This window comes from Podarcis muralis, chromosome 14 (assembly GCF_964188315.1).
Source record: "Podarcis muralis chromosome 14, rPodMur119.hap1.1, whole genome shotgun sequence".
NCBI classification, from domain to species: Eukaryota; Metazoa; Chordata; class Lepidosauria; order Squamata; family Lacertidae; genus Podarcis; species Podarcis muralis.
In genome coordinates, this window is record NC_135668.1 from 51537303 (window position 1) to 51562357 (window position 25055).

Consider the following 25055-nt stretch of genomic DNA (forward strand, 5'->3'; position numbering starts at 1 on the left):
CTGAAAGGACACTATTTAGGAATTTACTGCTTACTGCGACCTCAGAGATTATAGATCCACCACAGTCTATTAGCCCGTTTCCATTGTGTTCGTCTTTCCCTGTTACAAAGTGGCCCTTTCATCAGGTCTTTCTCTCTCCCAGCATCAAACTATCATCTCTCTAATGGATTTAAGCAAAGAGTAGCATCGTTGGACTTATTTGACTATCCTGCCAAAAAACCCAAGGACATCTCCTCTTCCTTTCCCACTGCAACATGATTAAATACTTCTCCGACAGAAGAAATGACAAGGTCTGCTTGCCTTTTTCCGAGAGAGGGCAACAGGCAGATACATCATGCTCCCTTAGCCCAGTGTGGGCCTTGTGTTATTGTGCCATTAAAGAAATGTTGATTGCATGAATCTGCATCCACACCGTGGTGCATGGCTGGGGTCATGCTGTGAACAACAAACGTTTTATGGTCCAAAAACTTTTTTATTTTTAAAGGAGATGAAAGGTTGCCCAGTTCTCAATGTAGAAAAGAGGAAACATTTATCAGGTTGTTATCTTAGCTAAGATCAGATATAGTTTTTACATTTCCCAAGCCAGTGCCTTCCAGATGTTTTGGACTGCAACTCTGCTCCTCCCTGACCAGCGCCAATGCTGCATTGGACCAATGGGAGTCATAGTCCAACAACATCTGAAGGGCACCAGGTTGGGGAAAGCTACTTCTCAAGATCAGTTTCAGACCACAGCACAGGACCAAAGAGCCCGAGAACCCCATTCCTGAACTCCAGCACCATAAGTGGTGAAGTTTATTAATTCATTATTATTATATATATTAAATTTGCATATCTTGGGGCAGTTCACGCCGTATTTTTTAATTTATTAAATTCTTATATCACCCTTCATCCGTAGATCCATAGAAGAGCAGGATGAGAGCAGGCAGCAGCTTCCCCACCCCTCTCCTACCCTGAAATATGGTGCATGGGAGGGCGCCCTCCACCCCCCTTGGAGGCACACCCACCCTGAGCAGCAGGGGCATACGCTCTGCCGCTGGTCTTAGAAACCTAAGAGCAGCCCAGCTGGATAGTCCAAATGCCCAACCAGCCTCATTCCTATGGGATAAGGTCCCATAAGCAGGACCTGACTGCAATATCACTTTCTCCACTTGTGTTTCCCAGCAAGCGACATTCAGAGCGAGTACATAAATGTTGTAGCTAGTATAAGGTTACCAGCTGTCCCTGTTTCCCGGGGACAGTCCCCGGATTTACAAATCAGCCCCCATACAAAATCCATTGAAATTGAAAAGTGTCCCCAGATTCATTGAAAAAAATCTGGTAACATGGCAGTAGCCACTGATAGCTTTATCCTCCATGAGTGTGTCCACTCCTTTTGTCTGTTTTCTCTATACAATTTCACAATGAAGACCATGAGGCCACCATCCAAAAAGATTTCCATTTACATGAGGTTGCATTCTTTGCATTATTCCTAGATGTTGTTGTTGTTGTTGTATTTATCTTGCTTTGAAGCAAGCTCTTTTTAACTGGGAGGTGCCACCTCTGTGATTTATTAACATTCGTTCAGTAACAAAGAAAGACTGGTGAGGGAGGAGATTCCTTTCCAAACATCAGCCAGTAAAACCTTTTTTTAGAGCAAGCAACACCCATGTGCTCAAGTTCTGATGAAAGCTTTTCTCTTTGGCATCTGCCTTCTGAGCGCATGTAATATATATGCAGCTTCCCACCAAAGATACGAGGATTTGCAAATCCATACCCTGCAATTGATATGGCACATTATACATGGATCAATGGTGCATTGTGACTAAGCCCTTCCCTCCCCACCCCACTTGGTCAAGGCATGGATCATGAAAATGCAGTACAAGCAAGCTCAGACTGATAAAACTCTGTGATGTGCTTCCAAACATCCTCACCATTCACTGGCTCCCAATAAAGAAGTGACAACTTGAAATCAAAGGAGAACATGCACTGCAGCAGCATTTAAAAGTGTATAACTGTTGGAAACCATCAGCGTTAATAACCTGGATCCTTTGGTTCTACGCTATGCTGTTTCTTGTGGTTTACATTACGGACTTAAAAGGCTCCTAGGGCTATGAGATCATCTCCCCACAACCAGGCACCAGGGTGACTCCACCAACTCAGATTTCTATGGCTTCCCAGGCTGCTTACATGCCGAGCCTGACATCTCAGGAGGCACCTGAATTGTAAGCAAAGAAAGAAGGTTTTGCCCTCTTTGGCATGCTTACAAAGCAGATGCATTAGTCTCCTGGTTCAGCTTGAATGGGGCTCTTGGAATTCCTTGGGCAAAGCAAGTGGGGCATCGAGTGGCCCTCATTTGCTCACCTCTGATCCAATTGCTTTGCCTGCCTGCACATACTGGCACAATGGTGCATTAACCATCTTCCCCTTCCCATCCCTGACAAGAGTGTAAGGGCCATCTGCCACAATCTTCAATAAGAATGGCTCCTTCTCTCTACAGCAGCCAATTCAAATTAAATAATGATGTTTTAATGAGAATGGGAAAAAAGAGATGAAGGGGAACAAAAGCCCTGACTTGGGAAGAGCAGCAGCAGGCTTATAATTAGGTTAATTACTGTGATGGCAGGGATGAGAGAGACAGATGCTGGACAAAGCAGCAGAAGGCCTTTAGTCAAGGTGGATCACGGCTAGAGTTTCTACTTGCAAACAGGAAAATTGCAGCATTTGCAGGCAATTGCTGAAAGCATACAGGGATGGATCTGTCAAGAGGGAGGCTCATAGAAGATGCTTCTTGAGAAACTCTAAAACTATCTAGCATCCATTACAGGTACTTTATATGAGAGTGCCTGTGCCTCTGTCTGACTTGCTCTGTTTTGTCCCTTGCAGGTAAAGATTACCTTCTGATTTCAAACTTAAGAGAGAATTTGCAGCAGGTATGGGAAGCAACCAGCAATGTTGCTGGATTGAAGCTCCCACCAGACCCACTGAAGACCCACAGATTTCCCACCTGTTTTACAGTGAAATGAAATGGACTACCTGCTCACAGAAAGATGCTGCTATATATTTATTTAAGCAACAGACTCATATTCTGCATTTCTGTCCTTAAAATAATGAATTGTTTTTCTTTTAAAATGCTATTTCAACTATCCACTCTATTTTATCAGCTGCCAGACCATCATAGGAAGAGTTTAAGGAGAGTTTATGGTGGTTAAGGGTTCTCCATTACATAAAACTACAACCCTTATACAACCTATCTGATGTGTGTGCATTTAAAAAACTGGCAAGTATTTGGTTTGAAACACGAGCTAAGCCAAAAGCCCCAGAGAACTGAATCCTCCTCCACCAAATCAAACAAAAAAACACCAGTTCCATAGCAATCACAATGACACCCATGTCAATTTCCCTTGCACCCCAAAGTAATTTATGGCAACGTTTTGATAGTTTCAAAATAACTGGAGTTGCAAGCAGGTCTTATGCCTATTTTTTAAAGTTAACACTGAACAGATATCTTCTTCAGTTCTTATTCCTCTGGGGCTCTGTGATAAAAGGATTATCTTTCTGTTGGGTTTTCTTTTAGATTAAGCTATTCTTTAGGAGATCAGACTAATTTAAAAAGGGGGGAAAATCCACTTAAGATTCCACCAGGAGGTAAGGAAATTGTTTAGCAAAAGAAAAAGAAACAAACATAAGACATGCATCAGGACAGAAACTGCAGCGGGAGATCAAGCAGACAATGGCTTGGAGGAGATGAAGACCTGGGTAGCAACTGAACAAAGCAGGCAGCGAGGGGGCCAAAATGCAGGACTCTGACCTCCTCTCCACAGCAGGATGTTTGGCAGGCAGGATCCTGCTTGGGAGCAACTGATTAAGGCACCCTCTCACTCCCCCCCCCCCCCCGTCTGACCTTTCCCGCAAAATCTGATGCAGCTCATTTGGCAGAAAGGCATTTCGCTCGCACACAAATGGCATGTGCCTCCTGGAGCTGAGCAGAAACTAAATCTTTGGAAACAGTACAAGAAAATTGAAAACGAAATATAAATATAAAATAATGTGTAATTAACAAGAATGAGGACTTAATAGAAGCCCGCAATCGCTAATCAATCTCTCCATGCCTGGCCAGTTCCACCGATGAGCTCCATTGTTATTTTTGATTGTGTGTGCAAGGGTGCGGGACGGCTGCTGAGAGAACAGCGCTCTATCAAAAATGCGACTTGAGACTCGCAGAGCAGCAGGGGGTGGGAAGAGGCAAAACATGAAGACATGAGCACAGTCAGAGAAAACCAGCTGGGGACATGCAGTTTGAAGGGTTCTCTCTCTCTCTCTCTCTCTCTCTCTCTCTCTCTCTCTCTCTCTCTCAGCTGTAAAGAAATAACTAGTTGTGCAAGCACCAGACCTCGAGCTTTGACAGAGCCACTCCTAAACTCTGCCCCTACCACCTGGCCAAATACAGAGGCAGGGAAGGGAAGGGAAGGGAAAAGGACGAAGGCTGCAAGATGCTCTGCACTATGGCCCTAGTCTTGCAAATAATAGCTCCAAAACTATGCACTTGAACGTTCAGGAGGCAAAATCATTTCTCACACTGATACCCCACTCTTCCTTCAATGGTCATAGTGCCTTCTTCTGATTTCAGCTGCATGCCTGATATTTTCAAGCGTTATCTAAAAATGTAAAACAACTAAGGAGTCTGCAAACAGGAATATGCTGGTATAGTCATCAAGGAGACAGGAATGAGTGTGACTGCTTCTTAGTGTTGAACTGGAATAGTCCTGGAACTACACCACCCTGCCTAGCAATGGGGGGACTGGTCACCCCACGCGTCACTCACGTTCTCTGTTGCTAAGCTCCATTCCTTCCTACCTAGAGTTATGTTTAATACAACATACATGAATGGGAACATGTCTATCTCAGGCAGAGGGCCTTCTTGGTAGTGGTGCCCGCCCTGTTGAACGCCCTCACACCAGATGTCAAGAAAATAAAGAACCATCTGACTTTTACAAGATATCTGAAGGCAGCCCTGTTTAGGGAAGTTTTTAATGTTTGATGTTTTATTCAGATTTTTATTGCATTAGCCGTGTGGCCATAGCATGATATACATAGAAATAACAACATAAAATGGGGGTGGGGAGGTAAAGGTAGATATCGTCCTGGGCCAATACTTAATGAAAGGGGGGAAAAAAGTCAGCATCAACCATGGACCACTGTCTAACTCTCTATCACCTTGCCAGTAAATACACTGCACCAAGACAAGGCCACCTATTTGCCGCTTTCATGGACCTGGAGGCCGCCTTTGATTCCATTCCTAGGCAGAGATTATGGTCCAAACTTGCCCATCTGGGAATTGATCCGCACCTCCTCTCCCTAATTATTTCCCTTTATTCAAACACCACAGCTCGCGTCCGAAGTGGTCCCAACGGCTCCCTTACTACTCCATTCCCAACGGCCAAGGGAGTCCGACAAGGTTGTCTCTTGGCCCCTTTACTGTTTAATCTCTATCTTCATGATGCAATTTCCCCTTTGAAGCTAGCATCTAAGTATCCTCCTCACTTAGCAGGCCACCCCGTTGCTTCCCTTTTCTATGCTGATGATCCCGTCATCTTATCCAGAACAGGTGCGGACCTAGCAAATGCAGTTAATGCATTTATCGCCTATTGTAAGGCGGAAGCTCTTAATATTAATTTTATTTATAAAAATATTAATTATTTATAAAAATATAATTTTAATTATAAAAAATCGAAAGTCCTCCACTTCACTCGTTCCCGCAAACTCAAGCTGGAGCCGCTTAAGATCACAGGTGGCTACTTAGAAAAGGTAAAAGCCTTTAAATATCTAGGCTTAATATTCACTTATAATCTCTCCTGGACCATCCATCTACAATCTGCCTTTCTCGCTGCAACCACGACCTCTAATGCCATTGTCCGATTTTACCACCAGAAGGGCGGCAAACACCTTCCAGCAGCAATTCAAATATTTAATGCCAAAGTTGTCCCTAAATTACTATATGGCTGCGAAGTATGGACTACAGCAATATCAGGTAACTTGGATCGCCCACTTCATATGTTTCTGAGATCTCTTTCCGGCGTCCTGAGATGTGTCTCAGGTGCAGCCCTACGACTTGAGTTCGCCCAGCCCTCAATTGTAAAACAAGCATGGAGTCAAGCCATTTCCTATAGCTCCCACCTATTAGCATCGGATGCTCGAATTAGAGGTGGTTTTTCCAATCTGATCCTAAGAGATATTCATAATTCCCCTTGGAAAACTACAATTAACCTCAAATTCCGCTCTCTTCTCAATCTGAATTGTAAAACTGTTCTTAACTTAGAGTGTATCAGCCCGGCGGCCCTACCTCCAATTAAAAAGAAGCTACAGCAACTTGACTTCTCTAACACAGCTTCCCATGCAAGAGGGCCGTGTTCAGGCCTAGCCCTAGCTATTCCACCCCCTGAAGGGATCCCTCTATACTGCTTCACAATTTCTTCGGAGGCTAAGCGAAGGGCCTTTACCTGTGCCCGTCTCAACTGTTTTCCTACAGCAGTTCTGTCGGGTCGTTATTCCAGAGTTCCCATCGCAAATAGAACATGCACCTGTAATGACACGTCTCTGGAGACTATGGAACATGTAATGCTCTTCTGTCCCAACTGGACAGATGAAAGATCTCGGTTTTTAACTCCTCTCGTGAACAAGCTTCATCTCCCAATCCAGCCTTGGATAGTGTCCCTTTTTTTGCAGGATTCTGATTCTTGGATTACCGAGATGACAGCTAACTTCCTGCTCAGTGTGATGAAGAGGAAAGCGGCACTAACTTCTTCTTTAACACCACAGCTGCAGTCGATACACCGCACAATCGATGTTTTATTATGTTTTTAATGGGACGCAGGTGGTGCTGTGGGTTAAACCACAGAGCCTAGGACTTGCCAATCAGAAGGTCGGCGGTTTGAATCCCCACCATGGGGTGAGCTCCCGTTGCTCGGTCCCTGCTCCTGCCAACCTAGCAGTTCAAAAGCATGTCAAAGTGCAAGTAGATAAATAGGTACCACTCCGGCGGGAAGGTAAACGGCGTTTCCGTGAGCTGCTCTGGTTCGCCAGAAGAGGCTTAGTCATGCTGGCCATGTGACCCGGAAGCTGTACGCCGGCTCCCTTGGCCAATAAAGTGAGATGAGCGCCGCAACCCCAGAGTCAGCCACGACTGGACCTAATGGTCAGGGGTCCCTTTACCTTTATCTTTACCTGCCCTCCTTGATTGTAGCTTACTGGGAAACACCTATTAGTCGTAATTTGCAAATTAGGATATCATGGCAAACTATGCTCAGCACTAAATAGGAAGAAAAGAAGGGAAGCCAACTGTGGAAGGGAAACAGGAAAGGAGTGCAAGAGCCTACATTTTTTTTGGGGGGGGGGGTCCTCCAAAAAACTGACTGAACTAAACCAATGTCTACTGAGTTCTCAAAACACTCTAGACTGCAAGAACTATTAGTCAAAGATTTTACTCTTCAATCCAATGTGAGGTTTCCTACCAAATTTCTATGGTTAGGAGAACCACTGTGAGCTGTCATAGGGAAATGGCTGGCCAGAGTCTTGGACTTGACAAAGGAATGTGACTAGCCTCTGATAGTCAGATGATGTGTTCCTACAGGAGCCAATGGTTAGGTGATTTCTCTAGAAAGCCAGGTCTCATGCTTAAGCTTTCCGAATAGGCAAAAACAGACCTTTCTCATCCCCTAGATGTCAGTGATAGGGAGCAAAAGGGCAGACCACTGTTTTGAAGTGAGACAAAGAGCTAGGTTCTGGGGTTCTGTAAGCTAGCAACATTTTGGGGTGCTGACTACTTCTGGAGATCTGATGTGGAGCAGTGGATTTGACTGCCTGTGAAAGTATTTAAGCTTTGCTTCCACCTGAACAGGCCACAAAGGCTCCAAAGGCCCCCTCCCAAGGAAACCAAAGGAAAACCAAAACAGGAGAAATGCTGCATGCCTGGAACTTCTCACTGCTTGGAGAAGTACGGAGAGCATAAAAATATGTAAAGTTTAGGTCAGACTGCTTAGACAGGCAAGCAGGTCCTTGCTGCAATCTATTTTCCCAACCCTTTGAGACTTGCATTATGAAGGAATCCTACTGACTCCATTACTAAGTCTAGACCAAGTTTTGCACTTAAAGAAAATATTAAAACTTTATAGAACAAAAACACATATTCAGCACTTTACTTCTGGTCTCCCACTTTAACCTCCTAATTTTATTTTCCATTATATTTTCTAGTAAGGGAATAAATAACTTTGTCAAAAGGAGCATCTGAAAAATGAGACCTTGGGTAAATTTATCCAGGGGGCATTTCATTCAGGTTCCTCTAGGTAACACAGGGCTTAAAGATGGACACATATATGCACATGCTCGCTCTCTCTCACACACACTTGATACTGCAACTACATATACCGGCATATATTGTCTGCCAATCACAGAGGCCAACATTTCATAAGTCTTATCCTTCTATGCCTGCAGAGGGATCCAAGGCCTACATACACACTGCCCTATGCAGTTCATTACTTGAGGTCCCAGCCAAGTCCTCAAGCCAAATCCAAGTCCCCAACAAGTGGTTTTATTAGCTCCTTTTAAAGGCCTCTGAGAGTGCACTGCTGCATCTGCTACACATGCTGAAGCAGACTAAAATGAACACACCCATTTCTCTGGCCAGAAATCAATATATTTAAGAATAAAGGCAGTGTGACCAGAGACACCTCAAAACATATATCATCAGATACTGTATTGCCCAGCTGTGGTTCTCAGTGTTTAATACAAGCAACTTTGTTTTAACTACTCAGTGCCCATAATCCAAACCTCTGGGTCTCCAGAGCTTGACAGCCAGTTTTATGCATACATTCAAGCTTTAATTGAATCGTCACAGGCTCTACCTTTTGCATTTAATTGCTATTCGATCCTTGTGTATATATATTTTCCTTTATATCCATGTTTGTATATTCCTGCCATTTGAGGATAACACATCTGATTAAGTAGACTCTAGTCCATGAAAACTTATTCCAAGACAAATTGTTGACCTTTAAAATGCCACAAAGGTCTTTGTTGTTGTTGTTGTTGTTTACATGCTATTAGGAATGTGAAGACAGACTCCATTGTTGTGAATTTCCACAGTGGTGGAAATGGTGGAAATGAAGGCGTCATCTGTTTCCAATGCAAATAGCTGTTCCTTAATTTCAGCCTTTCCATACTGAGCAAAGGTAAATCGAAGTGGCAAATCGGGGAAAGAAGTGGGCATGACAGGGCCTATGATGATTTTAATAATGCTCTCCTATGAGGCAATGCCAGTTTTATGGAGAGTACTGTGAAGTAGCAGCTTTGAATGGTGTGAGGAATAACCTTGGGATGAGAGGAGGGGGTATTGGGGACAGTTCACATTTACATGCAAACATACCTAATTCAAAACAGTAGTACAAGAACTGAAATGGAGACTCTGCCCTAAATTCATATTTCTCCAGAATTTCAATGCAGTTCTTCAACTAAGCAATGCATACAAACATACAAACATCAGGGGAAAGTGTACATCAACAGGTGCACATAAGGAGAAATGAACAATGCAATGCTAACCAATTTCAATGGGAGCTTTTTGCTTTGTTTTGCTCTAAATCGAAAACTTATGTGGAAGCCTGAATTTAAAATTGGGATAATGAGCAACTCAAACTGATGGATTTGTCCATCCCTAGCTCAGCCTGTTTGGGTACCCCAACCAGCATGGGCTGATGGGAGTTGTTACTGAAAAAACAGCTGGAGGGCACCAGGCTGCTACATAACCTAATTTTAGACACTGCAGTATTCTGCTTGGGGTTCCAGCTGGCTCTTGCACTCAAGGAATGAGGAATTCCACACTCCCTTAAAAGTACAAATGGGTTTAGGATCAGACAAAGTGATCAGGAAATATGGGCAAAAATGACAAGGAAGCTGAATTTATATGCACCATCAGGGATGCCATGTAAAGTACGTAAGAAAGAGAAAAATGAGCCTCGCTATCTATTGCTACCAACCGTGGCTGTGCCATCACAAGCTTTCCCTTCAGGCTCACACAATAAATATGCAAGTTAATGCATATTATTAATATCTGCCAATGCCTCAAAGAAGTTTCCATGCTCTGTTAATTTTGCAGCTTTTAAATACTACTGGTTCACACTAAGAACTCCAACCCCCATAAGAAGTCAGGCTCAGTGATCCAGATTAAAATTGTATTTCAATTTGGCCTCTGTTTGGATCGTAAGACTTCATGCCCTTCAGTAGCTCCTTAAAATAAATGCAAATCAAATGTCCGGGTCTGCTCTCATTGTTAATTTAGCAGGCTCCGGGGACAAAGCTGTTGGTTTTATCACACCAGGAACTATTCAGGCTGGACACTAATAAAGATTTTATTTTACAGATGCAGCATCAGACACACTGCAAGTAATGTGGCTTCCTCCCACACAACCACCCTTCCTATTCTAAAAATATCAGTCTTAGAGGCTTGTTTGTCAATGAATCACTATCAGATCAAAATCACTAACTGCATTAGCTCCAATACTTTTTAGTATGGAACAATGAGCATTCAAAGTACCTACAAGTTTGAAAAAAGTTACCTGCTCATTTTGTGCCATAACTTTCTTTCTAGGAGAGATAGAGATTTAATTTTTTGATGAATGCCCAAAGTCCAGGGCACTTCCCAGAGGCAGCACCGTGGGTGCTGGACTGGCAACCCCTGTTATACAGCTTCGTAACTTCTTTGTCAGTCTGAGCATCCTGCCTCTTCTCCCTGAGTGTTGCCTTGGATCTTGACCTCTGCTCCCCTCCCTCCACCTATATGTTTGCTGCTCTGGAACATAACCCTGTTCTCTTTTGGATATGTGCTTCTGGCTGAAACCTGACAGAATGGCTTTTACTGGAGATTCTGTTGCTTGAAAAGAACAGGTTATTCCTGTTTGCTAGGTCTAGAAGCCAGTATGTATCCATGCAGTTAAGGGTACCAGTTATTGCATTTTGACATTCTGAGCAGCCAGCACCCAGAAACTTCAGAATTGCCCTCCTCCGATATATGCAGGGGGGGATATTTCCAATACTAAATGGGCAATAAGAAAATGAAAGCTGTTGTAAGCCACTTTTGAATAAAATAGAAGCACAATTTGTAAAATTGTGAAAGTTTCTCTTTGCGAGGTTGAGTCAGTAAATAAATTAGTCCTTGTTAAAAACACACATGGAAGGCTTGTCAGATTTCTGCAGAGAAACAATCTCTACGATTCATGTTTCAATTTCACTGGTTCATCCATTCAGGTCCACCAAATTGTGCAGGCCAGAGTCTGAAAGCTGGAAAGGAGCTGTCCAGCAGGAGCATGGATCACACAGGAACCACAGGGGAGCTGTCCAGCCAGTCATTCAGAAAAAAAGCATAGACTTTCCCAAGCAGGCAATGCTAGAAGGGTGAGCCTTTGATCATGTTTCTTGTCATCTTTGTTCCTGCAGACAATACTGTGAAGTCCTGGACAGAGAGGACTCATGCTCTTAAAGGCTAGAAGGAGGTTGCAAGATGATGAAGATGATGACGGTGACTCTGGGAGTCTTTCTCATGGACCCAATATCCAGCAAAACCTATAGGCATTTTGGGTCCTCTTCCTTTTACTTATTTATAAAATGCATATATTTCCCTTTGTCAAAAAGCCCAAAAGCATGCTCTTTCTGTTTTAGATGGTGCATGACTATGTTACGGCAGCTGCCATCTCAGAAAAGAGAGAGACATGCCTGGTGTGTGAATGTCTCTTACAGACTGGCATAATAATAAACTGCCACCTGTAGTTTACATATGCAGTTGCAATTTAAAAATGTGTTGTACAATTAACTGAAGATAAATTAAAAATGAATTTTAACTGATTAATCTGATTCCCTAACTGAAGGCTACATCTAGTAGCAAGATTGGGAGTTGGATTTGGGCTTCAGGGCTGTAAACTCTTCCTGCAAAACCCATTGGGATGGGCAAAGGGAGCAGGGAGGGGATGCATGAGCTTGATATCGGCTTCTTGTTCTGTCACTTCATCCTACTGATTGCTTCAACTAGGCTGTAGAGTTGAGGGGCATTGGGGGCAGTAAAATTCCTAAGAGCCCTCCTCTTATTTAGCAATTGGTTCTAAGAACTGGAAAGTCCTCAGTTGGATTATAAGGAAATGAACAGCTTCAGCTACTGGGGGCAGAGGGAGAAAGGAAAACTAAATAAGCACAGTCTCTGTATACATCATTGAGCTGCTTGCACATTACAGTCAGTTACATAAATGCAAGAATATGTACAACCAACTAAGACCTTTAATGAAGCAGCAACCGTAATAGACTATAGCTGCCAAAAGACCGATAATTGTAATATATTGCTTTCCACAAAATCATCTGCATCTAAAATCCTGGTGGAGTGTTTAGATGAGAACTTCTACTGCATTTAATTTTTTTTAAAAGTAGACAGAGAGCCATAAAACAGAGACGTTCCTACCCTGTATATGCACTAGCAGGGGTTCTAAAAAGCCATCTGAACCTTTCAGTATGCAGAGCACATCTGTTCAAAAGCACACCAGTGCAAGTAGATAAATAGGTACCGCTCCGGTGGGAAGGTAAACGGTGTTTCCGTGCGCTGCTCTGGTTTCCGTCACGGTGTTCCGTTACACCAGTAGCGGTTTAGTCCTGCTGGCCACATGACCTGGAAAGCTGTCTGTATAAGAAGGTATAAGAAGCATACCTTCCCTTGACTGCAGGGTGCAGTAAAGCAGAACTAGCCTTGTAAAGTACCAGACAAAGGAAGAGAAGCCTGCTAAAGAGTGGGTTGGGAGTTATTTGGACTCATTCCAATCTGGATTCAGGCCTGGCCATGGGATGCGTTGGCCTTGGTCACCCTGATGGGTGACTTGTACAGAGAGCAGGAAAGGGGGAGTGCAACCTTGTTCCTGCTTCTTGCTCTCTCTGCGCCTTTTGCTCTCGTTGGCAATGGCACCCTTCCAAGTCAGCTCTGTGGAATGGGACTCTGTGGAATGGGCTCTCTGTCTTTCCTTCTGGTTCAAAAATCCAGCAAGGCTGGAATCTGTTACTTCTGGATAAGAAAAGAAGCAGGAAATCATGCTCTGAGTCCAGAACAAGCTAAAAAATCAGTGGCCATAGCTGTCAAGTGTCCCTTATTTGAAGGGTCAGTCCCTTATTCCAGCGCCATGTCCCGCTGCTGTCCCTTATTGATGGATGTCCCTTAAATGATGTCCCTTAAATTTCAAAGGAAGCAGCTCCTCTCCCTCCCTCCCTGCCGGCCAGGGGGGAAGGAGGCTCCAACTGTGTTGCTTGGCTGTGTTGCTCACCCAATAAGAAGTCTAAGAACGACTGGTGGGTGGAGCTTGCATGCCTTGTCTGTGGCTAGTTAATGCAAGCTGAGGGGTTTTTTGAATGCTGGACGCCATTTTGTTGCATGTGCTGCTGCAAACTTTGCAGTGCAAAGCCAGGCCGGGGAGCCATCTTAAGTTGAGGCTGCATAGGCCTTCAGATTCTATTCAGTTGAACCTCTGGTTACAAAGTTGGTTGGACAGTGTTCTCGAAGCTACCAGCATGAGTTTGACCAGACTGCAGGAGGACAGGAAGACTGGAGTGCCTGGAACAGGTGAGGCTGCAGGTCCCTTACTTTGGCTGCTGGTCCCTTATTTTCAAGACTGCTGGTCCCTTATTTTCAAATCTGTAAGTTGACAGCTATGATCAGTGGCACTGGAAAAGGCAATCTTTTGAAGTGGGGAAATATGAGGGAGGAGGTATTTTATTCCAAATCCTGGGCAGCATCTCAAAACCGGAGCCTGTGTGTGTGAGCAAGTCTAAGGGCATGTGTGAGTGTGTGTGAGAGAGGAGACGGGATGTACTACAGCAGCAGTGTTTGGGTGACATGTAGCCCAACTTCTTTATTGAGTGGAGAAAACAAAACAAGTTTCCAGCAACAGCAGATGTACAGAAAAGGATCTTCAGTATTCCGGTGTCACCTCAAACCAAAAACAGCCCTCACTCTCTCAGCTTCATTTACTCCAAGGCTAAGGGTTTCGTCTACCTGTAATACAATCCATGACTGAAATAACACTGCTCAAATCAAAAGTGGTACCAAGCGTGCCTGAGAACCCACACACTTGAAAATAAAGGTGAACGAGATGTGGCTGCAAGGCTGCAGACACACTGTGGAAAGAGGCAGCACTCATTCTGTTTAAGAGGAACAGAACTGGCATAAATTGAGCTTCCCCTCTTGAGCGTCTGTCCATCAGAAAAGCCATGAAAATTAAATGCCAGCAGCAGCATAAACTGAAACTCGCCCTAAAGTTTATGGGTGAGCCGTGGAAATTTGCAAGGTGCCAAAGGACTTGTTTGTTCTAATTGCACTGAACCTGCTCCATAAATTACACAAGTGAGATAAGCACAAACGTTTCTTGCTTTTCAGACTCTTCCAGTTAATGACATGCACAGAAACACCCACCGCCTGTCACAGCCCAGCGGAGCACAGATGCCAGCAGTGCTGGGCGTCAGAAGAAGGAGCAAACGTTCAAATCCCTGCTCAGTCACAAATTGCATTGGCTGCCTTTGGACAGGCTGCACTTTCTCTCTCTCCCCACTGCAGCTTCCCCCTCAGCAGCATGTTAATGGTTCTAGGAATGATCTGCCTCAAACCTTGTAAAGCAAAATGTGGTCAGAACGTGACCACACAGAACTCCCTTGGGAACTGCAAACTAAAAACACGATATACAGTATTTTGAAAACTAGTAATTTTGTCTGTTTCGGTATTTATATTGTAAACAGCCCTGTGATTCTCGGGTGACAGGCATTATAGAAATTTAATAAATAAATAAATAAGATAAGATAAGTAAGATAAATAAAATATCTACATGTTTGAATGAATGAATGAATGAATGAATAGAACTTGTAGCTGGGATAATAATGCTGCACAGCCTTTTAAATATCTTTTTGGAGGGGGGTGTTATTGTTTTGTTGTTTTTGTTTTTACTATTTGTGGTTTTATCTCGTGTTTTTATCTTGTGAACCACCCTGATATCTTTTTAATGAAGAGTGGTGTATAAATCTATTCTTCTTCTTCTTCTTCTTCTTCTTCTTCTTCTTCTTCTTCTTCTTCTTCTTCTTCTTCTAGCCCCTCTGCATTCTGAATGGGTAACCAGGGGGGGATTTGGGGGTGAGGTACACTTCAAATCAAGGATTCCCAAATCATCATTCTGCAAAAATCCACACACCACATTTTCTATACCTCTCTTGCATGAATGTTGCTTCTTGAACTTCAGGGCAGGGAGCAAATGTTGCAGTGCAGAGAGCTGATGCATTGGGGTAATTGGAGGACTGGCCTAGGATGTGCCCACCCCTGCTGTTCTGTTTCAACTTCGCATCAAATAGCTTAGTCACACCAGTCAACACCAAGATGGCTTGGTGCATTTTGCAATTCATTTTTAACAGAATTGCTCCATGGCTTTAGACCAGAAGGCTAACAATGAAGAAGCCCACAAGCCCTCAGCACCATGATAAGAAGAACACAAAGGCTCCAAAATCCCTTTAACAGTATAGGAAACATTACAAAAAGTGGCATCAACCCAGGGTGCAGATATGGCTAAGAAAACTGATGCCACTAATGCTTAGATATCTGCTGTGGCAAAGCAGCTGTACTGCAGGCAAGAAAACAAGCTACTGGAGCAAAATGATGCCTTTAATATCAGTTTCCCAAGATGAAACCATATAACCAAACCGGCAACTCATTTTCCCCTTCGCAAAGATTGCGAGTATTACTATTGCTTATTATCCGCAACAGCAATGTCCACAAAACACCATTGTTCTCTTACTTATTGCTTTCAGAAAGCGAGAGAACAAATGAACACACAAAGGAGGTTTTCTGGAAGACAATAACAGTTACTCAGGAAACCAACACCCAAGTCTGCAGAAATATTTATAAATTTGTAAAGTAAAGGAGCCATAAAATGAGACTTTAAGAAGAAGAGGCTGTGAATCAACACTGTAATGCCATAACAAATAATCTCGGGGGGAAGTGAAGAGAAAGATTTGAGAGCAGCCTATTCCCTGACAATAACAAATGCCTCAACAAGACTTTGCCTATATGTACCGTATTTTTCGCTCTATAACACGTACCTGACCATAACACGCACATAGTTTTTAGAGGAGGAAAGTCCGTAGGCATGCAACCCGTAGGCATTCCCTCCATAACACACACAGACATTTCCCCTTACTTTTTAGGAGGAAAAAAGTGAGTGTTATGGTGCAAAAAAATACGGTATATTCTGATTTCCAGCTTGGCCAAAAACTCCTCCCAGCCAGCTAGCTCAGTAAATAACAGAAGTGACACCCCAAAGCATTAGAATTATGGCACTGTTTGCTAAAAGGAAATGGTCAGAAATGATCCCCTTACTAACACTAGCAATTTGTTTGAATTTTGCAGCAGCAGCAGCAGCAGCAGCAGCAGCAGCAGCAGGAAGAAGAAGAAGAAGAAGAAGAAGAAGAAGAAGAAGAAGAAGAGGAGGAGGAGGAGGAGGAGGAGGAGGAGGAGGAGGAGGAGGAAGAAGAAGAAGAAGAAGAAGAAGAAGAAGAAGAAGAAGAAGAAGAAGAAGAAGAAGAAGAAGAAGAAGAAGAAGAAGAACAACAACAACAACAACAACAACAACAAGGAATAAGTTGACATTATGCAAAACTCAGTTTCTCCATCCTGACTGGCAACTGTTCTCAGTCTTCAATAGCAAAATGCTCCCAGCTTCTGGGGAGGAGCAAAAGGCAGCATGCAACACCCCCCAACACAACCTTAACAACTGGAGCACAAGGTACAGTTGCCATGGGGATTCCACCAAAAACATCCTCACCCCCGCACATGGATCAGGGCACACCACCTCACAGCACCAGGTCCCCTGGGATTGCTGGCAGACGCTTAACTCATTCAGATCCTAACCTTTTCCAAGATGCAATAAAAAAGATGCACAGATATAAGATTTGTAATTTACGGGAGAAGCCTCCCCGCCCCCAACATGATGGCTCCAGCCAGTATGGCTAGATAGACCTACGGTCTGACTCCGTAAAAGGCAGCTTCCTATGCCCGAGAGAGACCCTTCTGAGCAGCCTACCAGGTCTACAGCAATGTTAGTTTGCTGTAGTCAGTTGCAAGAATTCCCCTGTGGACACGGAAGTGCGTGGTCACCCTGCTCCAGCACCTACTTCCTGACAATAGAGTGGAACTGCCAAAGAATAACTTTTTTTGGTCATAGATTGTCCCCTCACTTTCTCAGGGTTAGCACCAGCCATCAGCTTTGGTAAATCACTAAAGCAAAAGAAAAAGCGGAAAAAGGCAAGCCCAAGCCTTCAACTGAGCACCCTATAAAACAAAAGATCTCTTGCCTGCAAATCCTCTCACATTCTGCATTGACACACATCTGTGAAATTCACCCAGAAAGTTGTCTTTGCTACTACCATCTCAGCAAACAGTGTAAATTACCAAATGGAGTAAGAGGGCCGTATAATGCTTATGTTTGCACACAGCATCCTCACATGCATTGGGGTATAAATTAAACTTGCCTTAAAGATCAAGCAGTCTTCACCGCGCTCAGCATAAACCGAGGTGAGCCGGTACTGGTTCTCTGTAGTCATGTCAATCTGGTAGCCGGTCAGCTTGTAGCACACTTTGCGGAACTCCTGGATCTTTGCCCGGAAAACTTCTTTTAAGCGCTGGTTTTTCAGTTCGGCACTCTCCATTTGTTTCTTTAGTTCTGGAAAAGAGGAGACAGTTATGCTTGTAAGTTCTGTATCTTTCTTCCATGGGGGGGAGGTAGGTTTAAAGAAAGACAAGGTAGAAGAGGGGTAACCAAAGCAGTAAAGGAACAGAAAGCCCAACCTGAAAAGAGAGCTAGCTTCCATGCAGAGTTTCTGAAGACACGAGTCTTAGGCAGCAAATCCCAGCTGCTTTCTATCCTTACACCACTAGGACAGCTCTCAGTTGGAGGGCACTACTGGCCTGATCTGTGCTATGCTGCTTTGCCACCCACATGCGGCCAGAACTGACCCTGAAGCAGTTTGTCCAGCCAGACCCATGTGACTTGGGACCAACAGGGGCCTGGCAAACTGTAGAAAACTCCAGCTCCAAGCTATGTTTTTCAGCCTCAGCAACCCGTTTAATGGAACAAAAGCACAGATGATTTCACCCGTATCTGGTATCTGACCTCCGTCCCTGCCTCTGTCCCTTTGGTTCTCATCAGCCAAAGCCAGTGGCCAACACTCAACCTGTCTTCAGAATGTGCCTCTGATCTGGGGTCCTTAGTTCTCATTTTCCTAATACAACGCCAGGCCACTGGGGATCATGCCTTCTGCTTTTAGCCCATGTGACCCTCGTCTGTTTTTCCAGAACAAGACCTCAGCTGCTGCATGACAGTTCTCAATCTAGGTCTGGCAGATAAAAACAGATGCATATGCTGAAATGTAGCTGGCGGGGAAATCCAGTAGAGAAGAAGGGGGAAACCAAACCCTCTGCCCTCACTGGCATGGAAAGCCATGCAAGCTAAACATTTATTTATTCATAGAAGCATAATCATCATCATCATCATCATCTCTACGCTGCCGAGGGTTACAATATAAAAACAAAAATACATAACATAGTGACGAACAAAAACAATCCCCCCAAGCTTAAAAGACAATAAATTGTTTAATTAGCTGAAGGCCTGGGAGAAGAGGAATGGTTTTGCCTGGTGTCTAAAGATATGTAAGAAACGCTCCTGGGGAGAGCATTGCACAAGAGGGGCCTCTCATGGAGGAGACACATGAAGAAGGGCCTCGGATGATGCTTACTGCGTATGGGTCGGTTCATATAGGGAGAGGAAGTCACTGAGATACTGTGGTCCTGGGCCATTTAGGTCTTTGTAAGTCAAAACCAGAAACTACCGGTAATTGGCAGCCTCAAGCCTGGTTATAAATGCTATGAACCTGAATGGTCATGCTATCTCATGTTTCTTTAAGTTGCTCATGAAACTGGCCACAGATAAAACCAGAGTGAGGATTTCAGGGTTGGCAACGTATCATGCAGAACAAGCCAATATGGGTCCAAATGTTAATTGGGAGGCAAGTGGTAATGACTTCCATCTGATATTTTCCAGCATGGATTTAACAACTTGCTGCCACCTTAATCCAGTGTGTATTGATCTGCATTGTTTTATTAGCCTGGGAAATCACAAAGTTAGCGAGTGCTGCAAGATGTGGAAGTAGTGCAGGAGATGGGGGAGAGGGAATTTGTGTGCGTTCCAAAGACAAATGAAATCCAGCCCTAGAGGACAGCAGTTCACGCTCCCTCTCCAGTGGCAGAATCCTGGTAAGGAAAACCCCACAGAACTGGCTGCCACTCAACCAGTATTTTATTGCTACCATGTTTGCTGCCCGTGTTGTGAATCCTTCAAGAGGATACACAACAATTACCATGAATCTTTCACCCAAGGTGCTTTCTGAGTAATTAAACCACAATTTATCCCCCCATTAATTACAGAGACGGTCTTAGTTAAATACATGTCAGAGATGCCGCCTACGTCAGCTTGTTTTATCAACAGAACAGTCCAGGGTGAGCAAAGAGATACACATTTCCAGAGAAAACAAACAGAGACACTTATTCTTTGAAACCTCCTGCCTCTCCTCCCGCTTCGTCTCTTTGGCCACATGGTGATTTCAGCCAGAATGATGTGTGCAAAGGCCACTCAAGTTAAACCTGAACATCTGTAGGCATCCAAGGGGTGATCTGGGCTTCCAAATTCTGTTTCACTATTGTATCACTACTAGGACTGCTCATTAATTATACAGCAGCACCAATAAGCATTGCACTTTAAGTATTCAAGAGGACAGGACCCTGTCCCAAGGAGCTTACCATTTAAAATCAGATTGGAGAGCAGAGTAATCAGGGGAAACAAGCAAGGGAAGAAATATATATATATAATGTTTCAGTTATGTATATTTGTGTCTAGTTACAGTAAGTCTCCACACAAAAAGAGCATCTGAGGAAGGGCTTGCAGGATATAAAAGAGATGGTATCACAGGTGTGGCAAGTTCAAAAAGTTTGAGAAGGGCAGTCTTATGGCCACCTAGTAAACACACATTAAACCCAACTGTGCTGCAGAAGCAATTACAGGCTGACTAATTGCCTCACCCATCCTTTGCCGTAAATTGTCAAAACTTTCTTCTCTTCTTCATCTTGTGTTCCTTTGGGAAATGTTTTATGGATGTCCCCTGGGAGTGAACATCGTGCTTTATGCATTTCTCCCACTCGCAGACCAGTGTAAATTCACACACATCTCAGCCAAACACAACAAGCCAGTCGCTTCCTGGGATTGCATTTGATGCCTTTTCCTGGCTGACTCTAGCCCCTTGATTAATTGAGTAATCAGCAACTGAAATCAAGAGGTTAATTGGCAGCTCTGACCTCAATATTCTCCCAATTCTGCATTCATCTGCCATCCCTAAACCCGAACAATTGAGAATAAAATTCTCACATGAGAAAGAAAAAACAAACCCAAATCTGTTGTCCATGTTTCAGTAGCAAGCAATATTTCACCACTGTCAGAGACTGTGTGGGCTTTAATATATCTCAGACGTCCAAATGGGATTTAAAAAAATAAATTTTAAAAATGTTTGGAATAAACACAATCCAGTCTTAGAGGAGCAAATGTCCTTCTTTCCAGCTGACTGCAGAAGTTGCCTTGCCCAAATTTTGTAAGATCAAGTACTGAGCATTGCCCTTATTCAAGAGGAGACCTAACAACTCAGAGAAAAGCTGAAGAAGAGGTTAAGTGCTACTTCCTAAATAGGATGCTCACAATCTCCACCATTCATGTTAGAGTCTGTCAGCTTAAAGGGGAACAAATAAGTAGCATGGACTTGCTTCCTTGTCCATGATAGGCAGCACACAGCAAAACTATTTAAAGCCGCTTTTTGCAGAATTGCGCTTGAAAAGGCTCCAGAAATGGAACCTCCTTCCAAGAAAACAGATTTCACCCCGGAGTCACTGTTCATTGCAGACAATACACAGAAGTCCACTTACAAGATAGTTCTCTCCATTTGTTGCCACCTGTATGCAACAATCTCAGTGAATTTAAACCACTTACAATTTACTATTTTAGTTTGGCAAAATGGAAACCACCCAGGACAAAAATAATAGCACAAGAAAATGAACTGAATCTTACAAATGGGGTGCTTTTTTACTCTGGACTTCAAAAGACTGCCAATCGGCTTTTGACAAATATGGGCCAAAAGGGAGCGTGATGCACTTTATTTAATTTTATTTATTTACAATATTTATAACTGGCCTTCACCAAGTGGACCCAGGGATGGGTACAGGCATAAATAAAACAGCATAACATAATGTCTAAGATAAACATTATCAAACTTTAAAAACAACAATGAAAATAACATTCAGAGGGAAAAGGTGACTACTTTCTTCTACTACACTTAACAATTTATTACATATATACCTCTTCTTTCCTCCAAGGAGATCAAAGAGACTTTGGAATATCTTGGATTATGCTTTAATAGATAACAGGGGTTATATATTATATCTAAAGGGGTGTCACATGGAAGGTGGAGAATGCTCCTTTTCTCCTGCTCTGGAGGGTAGGACCTGCACCAATCAATGGATTCAAGTTACAAGATTCTGACAAAAAACACAGAAAGAACTTTCTGACAGTAAGAACTGCTCAACAATGGAACAAGCTCCCTCGGGAGGCTACGGACTCTCCTCCCGTGAAGGTTTTTAAGCAGAGGTTGGATGGCCATCTGTCATGGATGCTTTAGCTGAGATTCCTGCATTGTAGCCAGTTGGACTAGATGACCCTCAGAGGACCTTCCAATTCTGCAATTCTATGAACATGCTCCTCCCAGTGCTTTAAGATCTGTTCACAAGGGCCTGCTCAAGGAGCTATCAACTTGTTGGAGCAAGGTGAGTGTCTACCAGGAGCAGGGTCTTCCTGGGAATTGTGCCAATGTTATAGATTATTATCTTCTTCCAGAAGGCTCATGTAGTCCTAACCATCCATCTCCATCTGGAGACAATTAAAAACATTATTGTTGTTACAGCGTGACTTTTTTATTGAGTTTGGGGCTGCAAGTTTTATCCTATTACTGCTTGGTCTGTTCTGGCAATCATTTTATTATATTAGCAACTTGATGTTGTAAACTAGTTTGAAAGTGAAAGTTGGGCAAAATAAAAAAATCTAGCAATTAAGCAAACAGCGGCATAATAGGATTTTACACAACAAGGGACCACATCTAATCATTTTATGATTATTTAAACATAATTTTATTAATCTAGATTTCCAAGGTAGCCTACAAAAGAGAAGCATGAAACAAATATAAAACAGGTAAAGGAAAATCAGAAACAAAAGCAGTTATTGTAGCAACAGTAAAAATACAAAAAGCAGTAGATATAAATTAAGTTAAAATCCTGGGTAATCTTTTTGTTGTTGATGATTTTAAAATGCTTAAAACGTGGCTCTCTGGACAACCTAGTCAGGTGGCGGCTTATAAATAATAGTAATTATTATTAAGAAAACCTACAGAGTGGCAGGGATATTTAGAGAATGACCTCTGGTGCCAGACTTATCAAACAGGCAGGTTGCACAATACATAGGACTCCTACATCTTGCTTTCTGAAATAGCAAAGGCAGCCATGCCAATGTTTTGCAGGGTGTGTGTGTGTGTGTGTGTGTGTGTGTGTGTGTGTATCTACTCTGCATCAGCACCAAGGTATATTTGAAAAACGAAGGGATGTTGGCAACAGAGCTGCTGTTGCCCACTCACTACAGCCAAGAACCCTGGCTGCTTTTACTCCAAATATTTTCATGATATTTCCTTTAAATTGAAGCTTTCAAAAGCACTGTTTGAAAACTGGAGTACAGTTATGGGAGCTGTGGCGGCTTTGCATTCTGTTTCCTATACACAGGAAGCATTGTAAACAGAACTTCAATGAGGCCTTCACCTGGGTGAATCAAAAGCAATTAACCAAAAGGCAAAACTATCTGGTTCACACTGGATTTTGTTTTGTTTTACATTTCAATTATACTTTGTTTTCTTTTTGCAAGAAATAAATAAATGGTCCACTTTCAAATGAAATCTGAATGTCATATTAAAGCCAAATCTATGCATTGATAATACCTTAAAACTGATTTTACCAGCCATCTTTCAGGCCCAAATGAAACAAAAGACTTGAGATAGGTGAACAGCCTCCAGAAGGCTGCTAGTCTGAGCAGAAGAATGGAAAGGAGAAATATATTTACTTCTACAAGTGGGAAGACAGCTTGGGAGGAAGGATTCTGAATGAAGAAATGGTAGGGAGTAACAGGGTTAAGTAGACCCTCATCCATTCTGTAAAAGCCTGGTTTTCTATGACAGGATTCAGGGAGACAATATCTACCATTTGAGGTCAAGCATTATAAATGCAGCAACAAGAGGTCATACACAATGTTTATTAATATGGGCTTGTTCCTGAACGTAGTGGCCTGGAAAACTCACAGTCCATCCAAACTGCAGCAATTTAAACCCCCAGTTTGTAAATCAATCCTCCTTGCCCTTAGGAGGAGAAAACAATTTCTATGGGTCAGGGAGAGGAGAACAGACTCCCTGGCATAAACTCTCTACTGCCTTTTTTTGACAGAGAGCTGAGAGCTCGAGACGGGATCTTTCACAACACCAAAAGCTTAGTGGGCTTCTCGTTTTCCATATGCCTCTGGAAGAAGACATGAGCTAGAGGGCAGGAGATTGTCATAGTAATGTACCATCTGGGTAGAATTTAAGATTTAAGGATTTAAGATGCTGTTTGACTTTTCCACTGTTGAACAGTTGACATACCATTGATCACAAATTGCTTTTGAAAATTTGCTCTGTTTCGAAAGTGGTTTGTCATACAGCTTTGGGCTCCCCGACTTAGTTTCCAAGATGTTTGGACTCTGGCCAATGTCTTTAGGTAAGCAAACCTGTTCTGAAAAGAGCCTGAGGCAAGGAGAGATAGGGGAGAGGCAGAGAGATGTGGGTGAACAAGATGACATTGATAAAGTTAACCTTATGGATTTATTGAGAAATCAAGATCTCTCAACCATAAACTTTCTTTTTATAATAACTACCCTTCCAACTTTAGTTTCTCTCCTATCCAAACACTCTCTCTACTCATGCAACACTTACATGAACATTAATGAATAATTCACTGTAATTTGAATAAAGTATGGGGTGGGTCTTTTCCACCTTCTAATGAAAATGTCACTGCTTTTGGAACAGAACTTCAGCTGGGGAACCTTTCAGCGATGCTTCACCCAATTAGAGTCTGGTCAATAAGCATATTACTGGCCTTTAGAAAAACATAAGGAACACTGACTTTGACCCAATAAGCTAACTATTGACCAACCTCTCCACAGCAATTCTAATTTGAACGCAACTTCTTAGCTGTGTTGTTTTGTGCCTCAAGAGCAAAGAGGCAACCTAGGAAATGTATAGCAAATCTAGCTCAAGGGAGATCCTTCTGATTTAAAAGCAAATGACCCATACTTTAACATGCTAGTTAAAATGAGGCATTGTTCCAAGAGAGTTTGTCTCCATGGCCTTGTCTAAAAAGAAAAAGTGCATCATGCATTATTAGAGAACCTGCCTTTATTCCCTCCAAACGATGCTGTTGGGAAATATTTAGCAAACCAAGTGTTGTGGTGAGCCGTACTCCTGTTCACTGTTCCCATCAACCAGCCATGCCTTCCTCCGCAATGCTCCATTTCATCACTGCCCCTGTCCTGCCCATCAGTCACTATTCTGTGGCCACTGAAAATGTTATAGAGTCGTCGTCCCCCCGCCAACTTGGGGTTTCGTTTTCAAACACTTTTTGCACTTTGCAAACCCCGGTGCTCCTTCAGTCTGCTGATACCTCTCTCATTTGTGTGAATGGTGCCATTTTGGTTAACTGAACAATAGCAGTCACACCTGGAGACTGGAAATAGGGTGGGGGGAGAGAATTCCATTTCACAACATATAGGAGCCTTCCTAATTACTATTATCAGGCAAAAGGTTCTTCTGGT

General features: G+C 43.0%; 1 protein-coding gene across 2 annotated transcripts in view; it reads right to left on the reverse strand.

Annotated features, from left to right (window-relative positions):
* The window catches only part of MAD1L1 (mitotic arrest deficient 1 like 1), a 447749-nt gene that overhangs the window by 113272 nt on the left and 309422 nt on the right, over nucleotides 1-25055 (reverse strand). For both annotated transcript variants that reach the window (XM_028706084.2, XM_077918712.1), the window contains exon 17: nucleotides 17554-17744. In XM_028706084.2, coding sequence (XP_028561917.2) covers nucleotides 17554-17744 — 191 coding nt within the window. The remainder of the gene's footprint in view (nucleotides 1-17553; nucleotides 17745-25055) is intronic.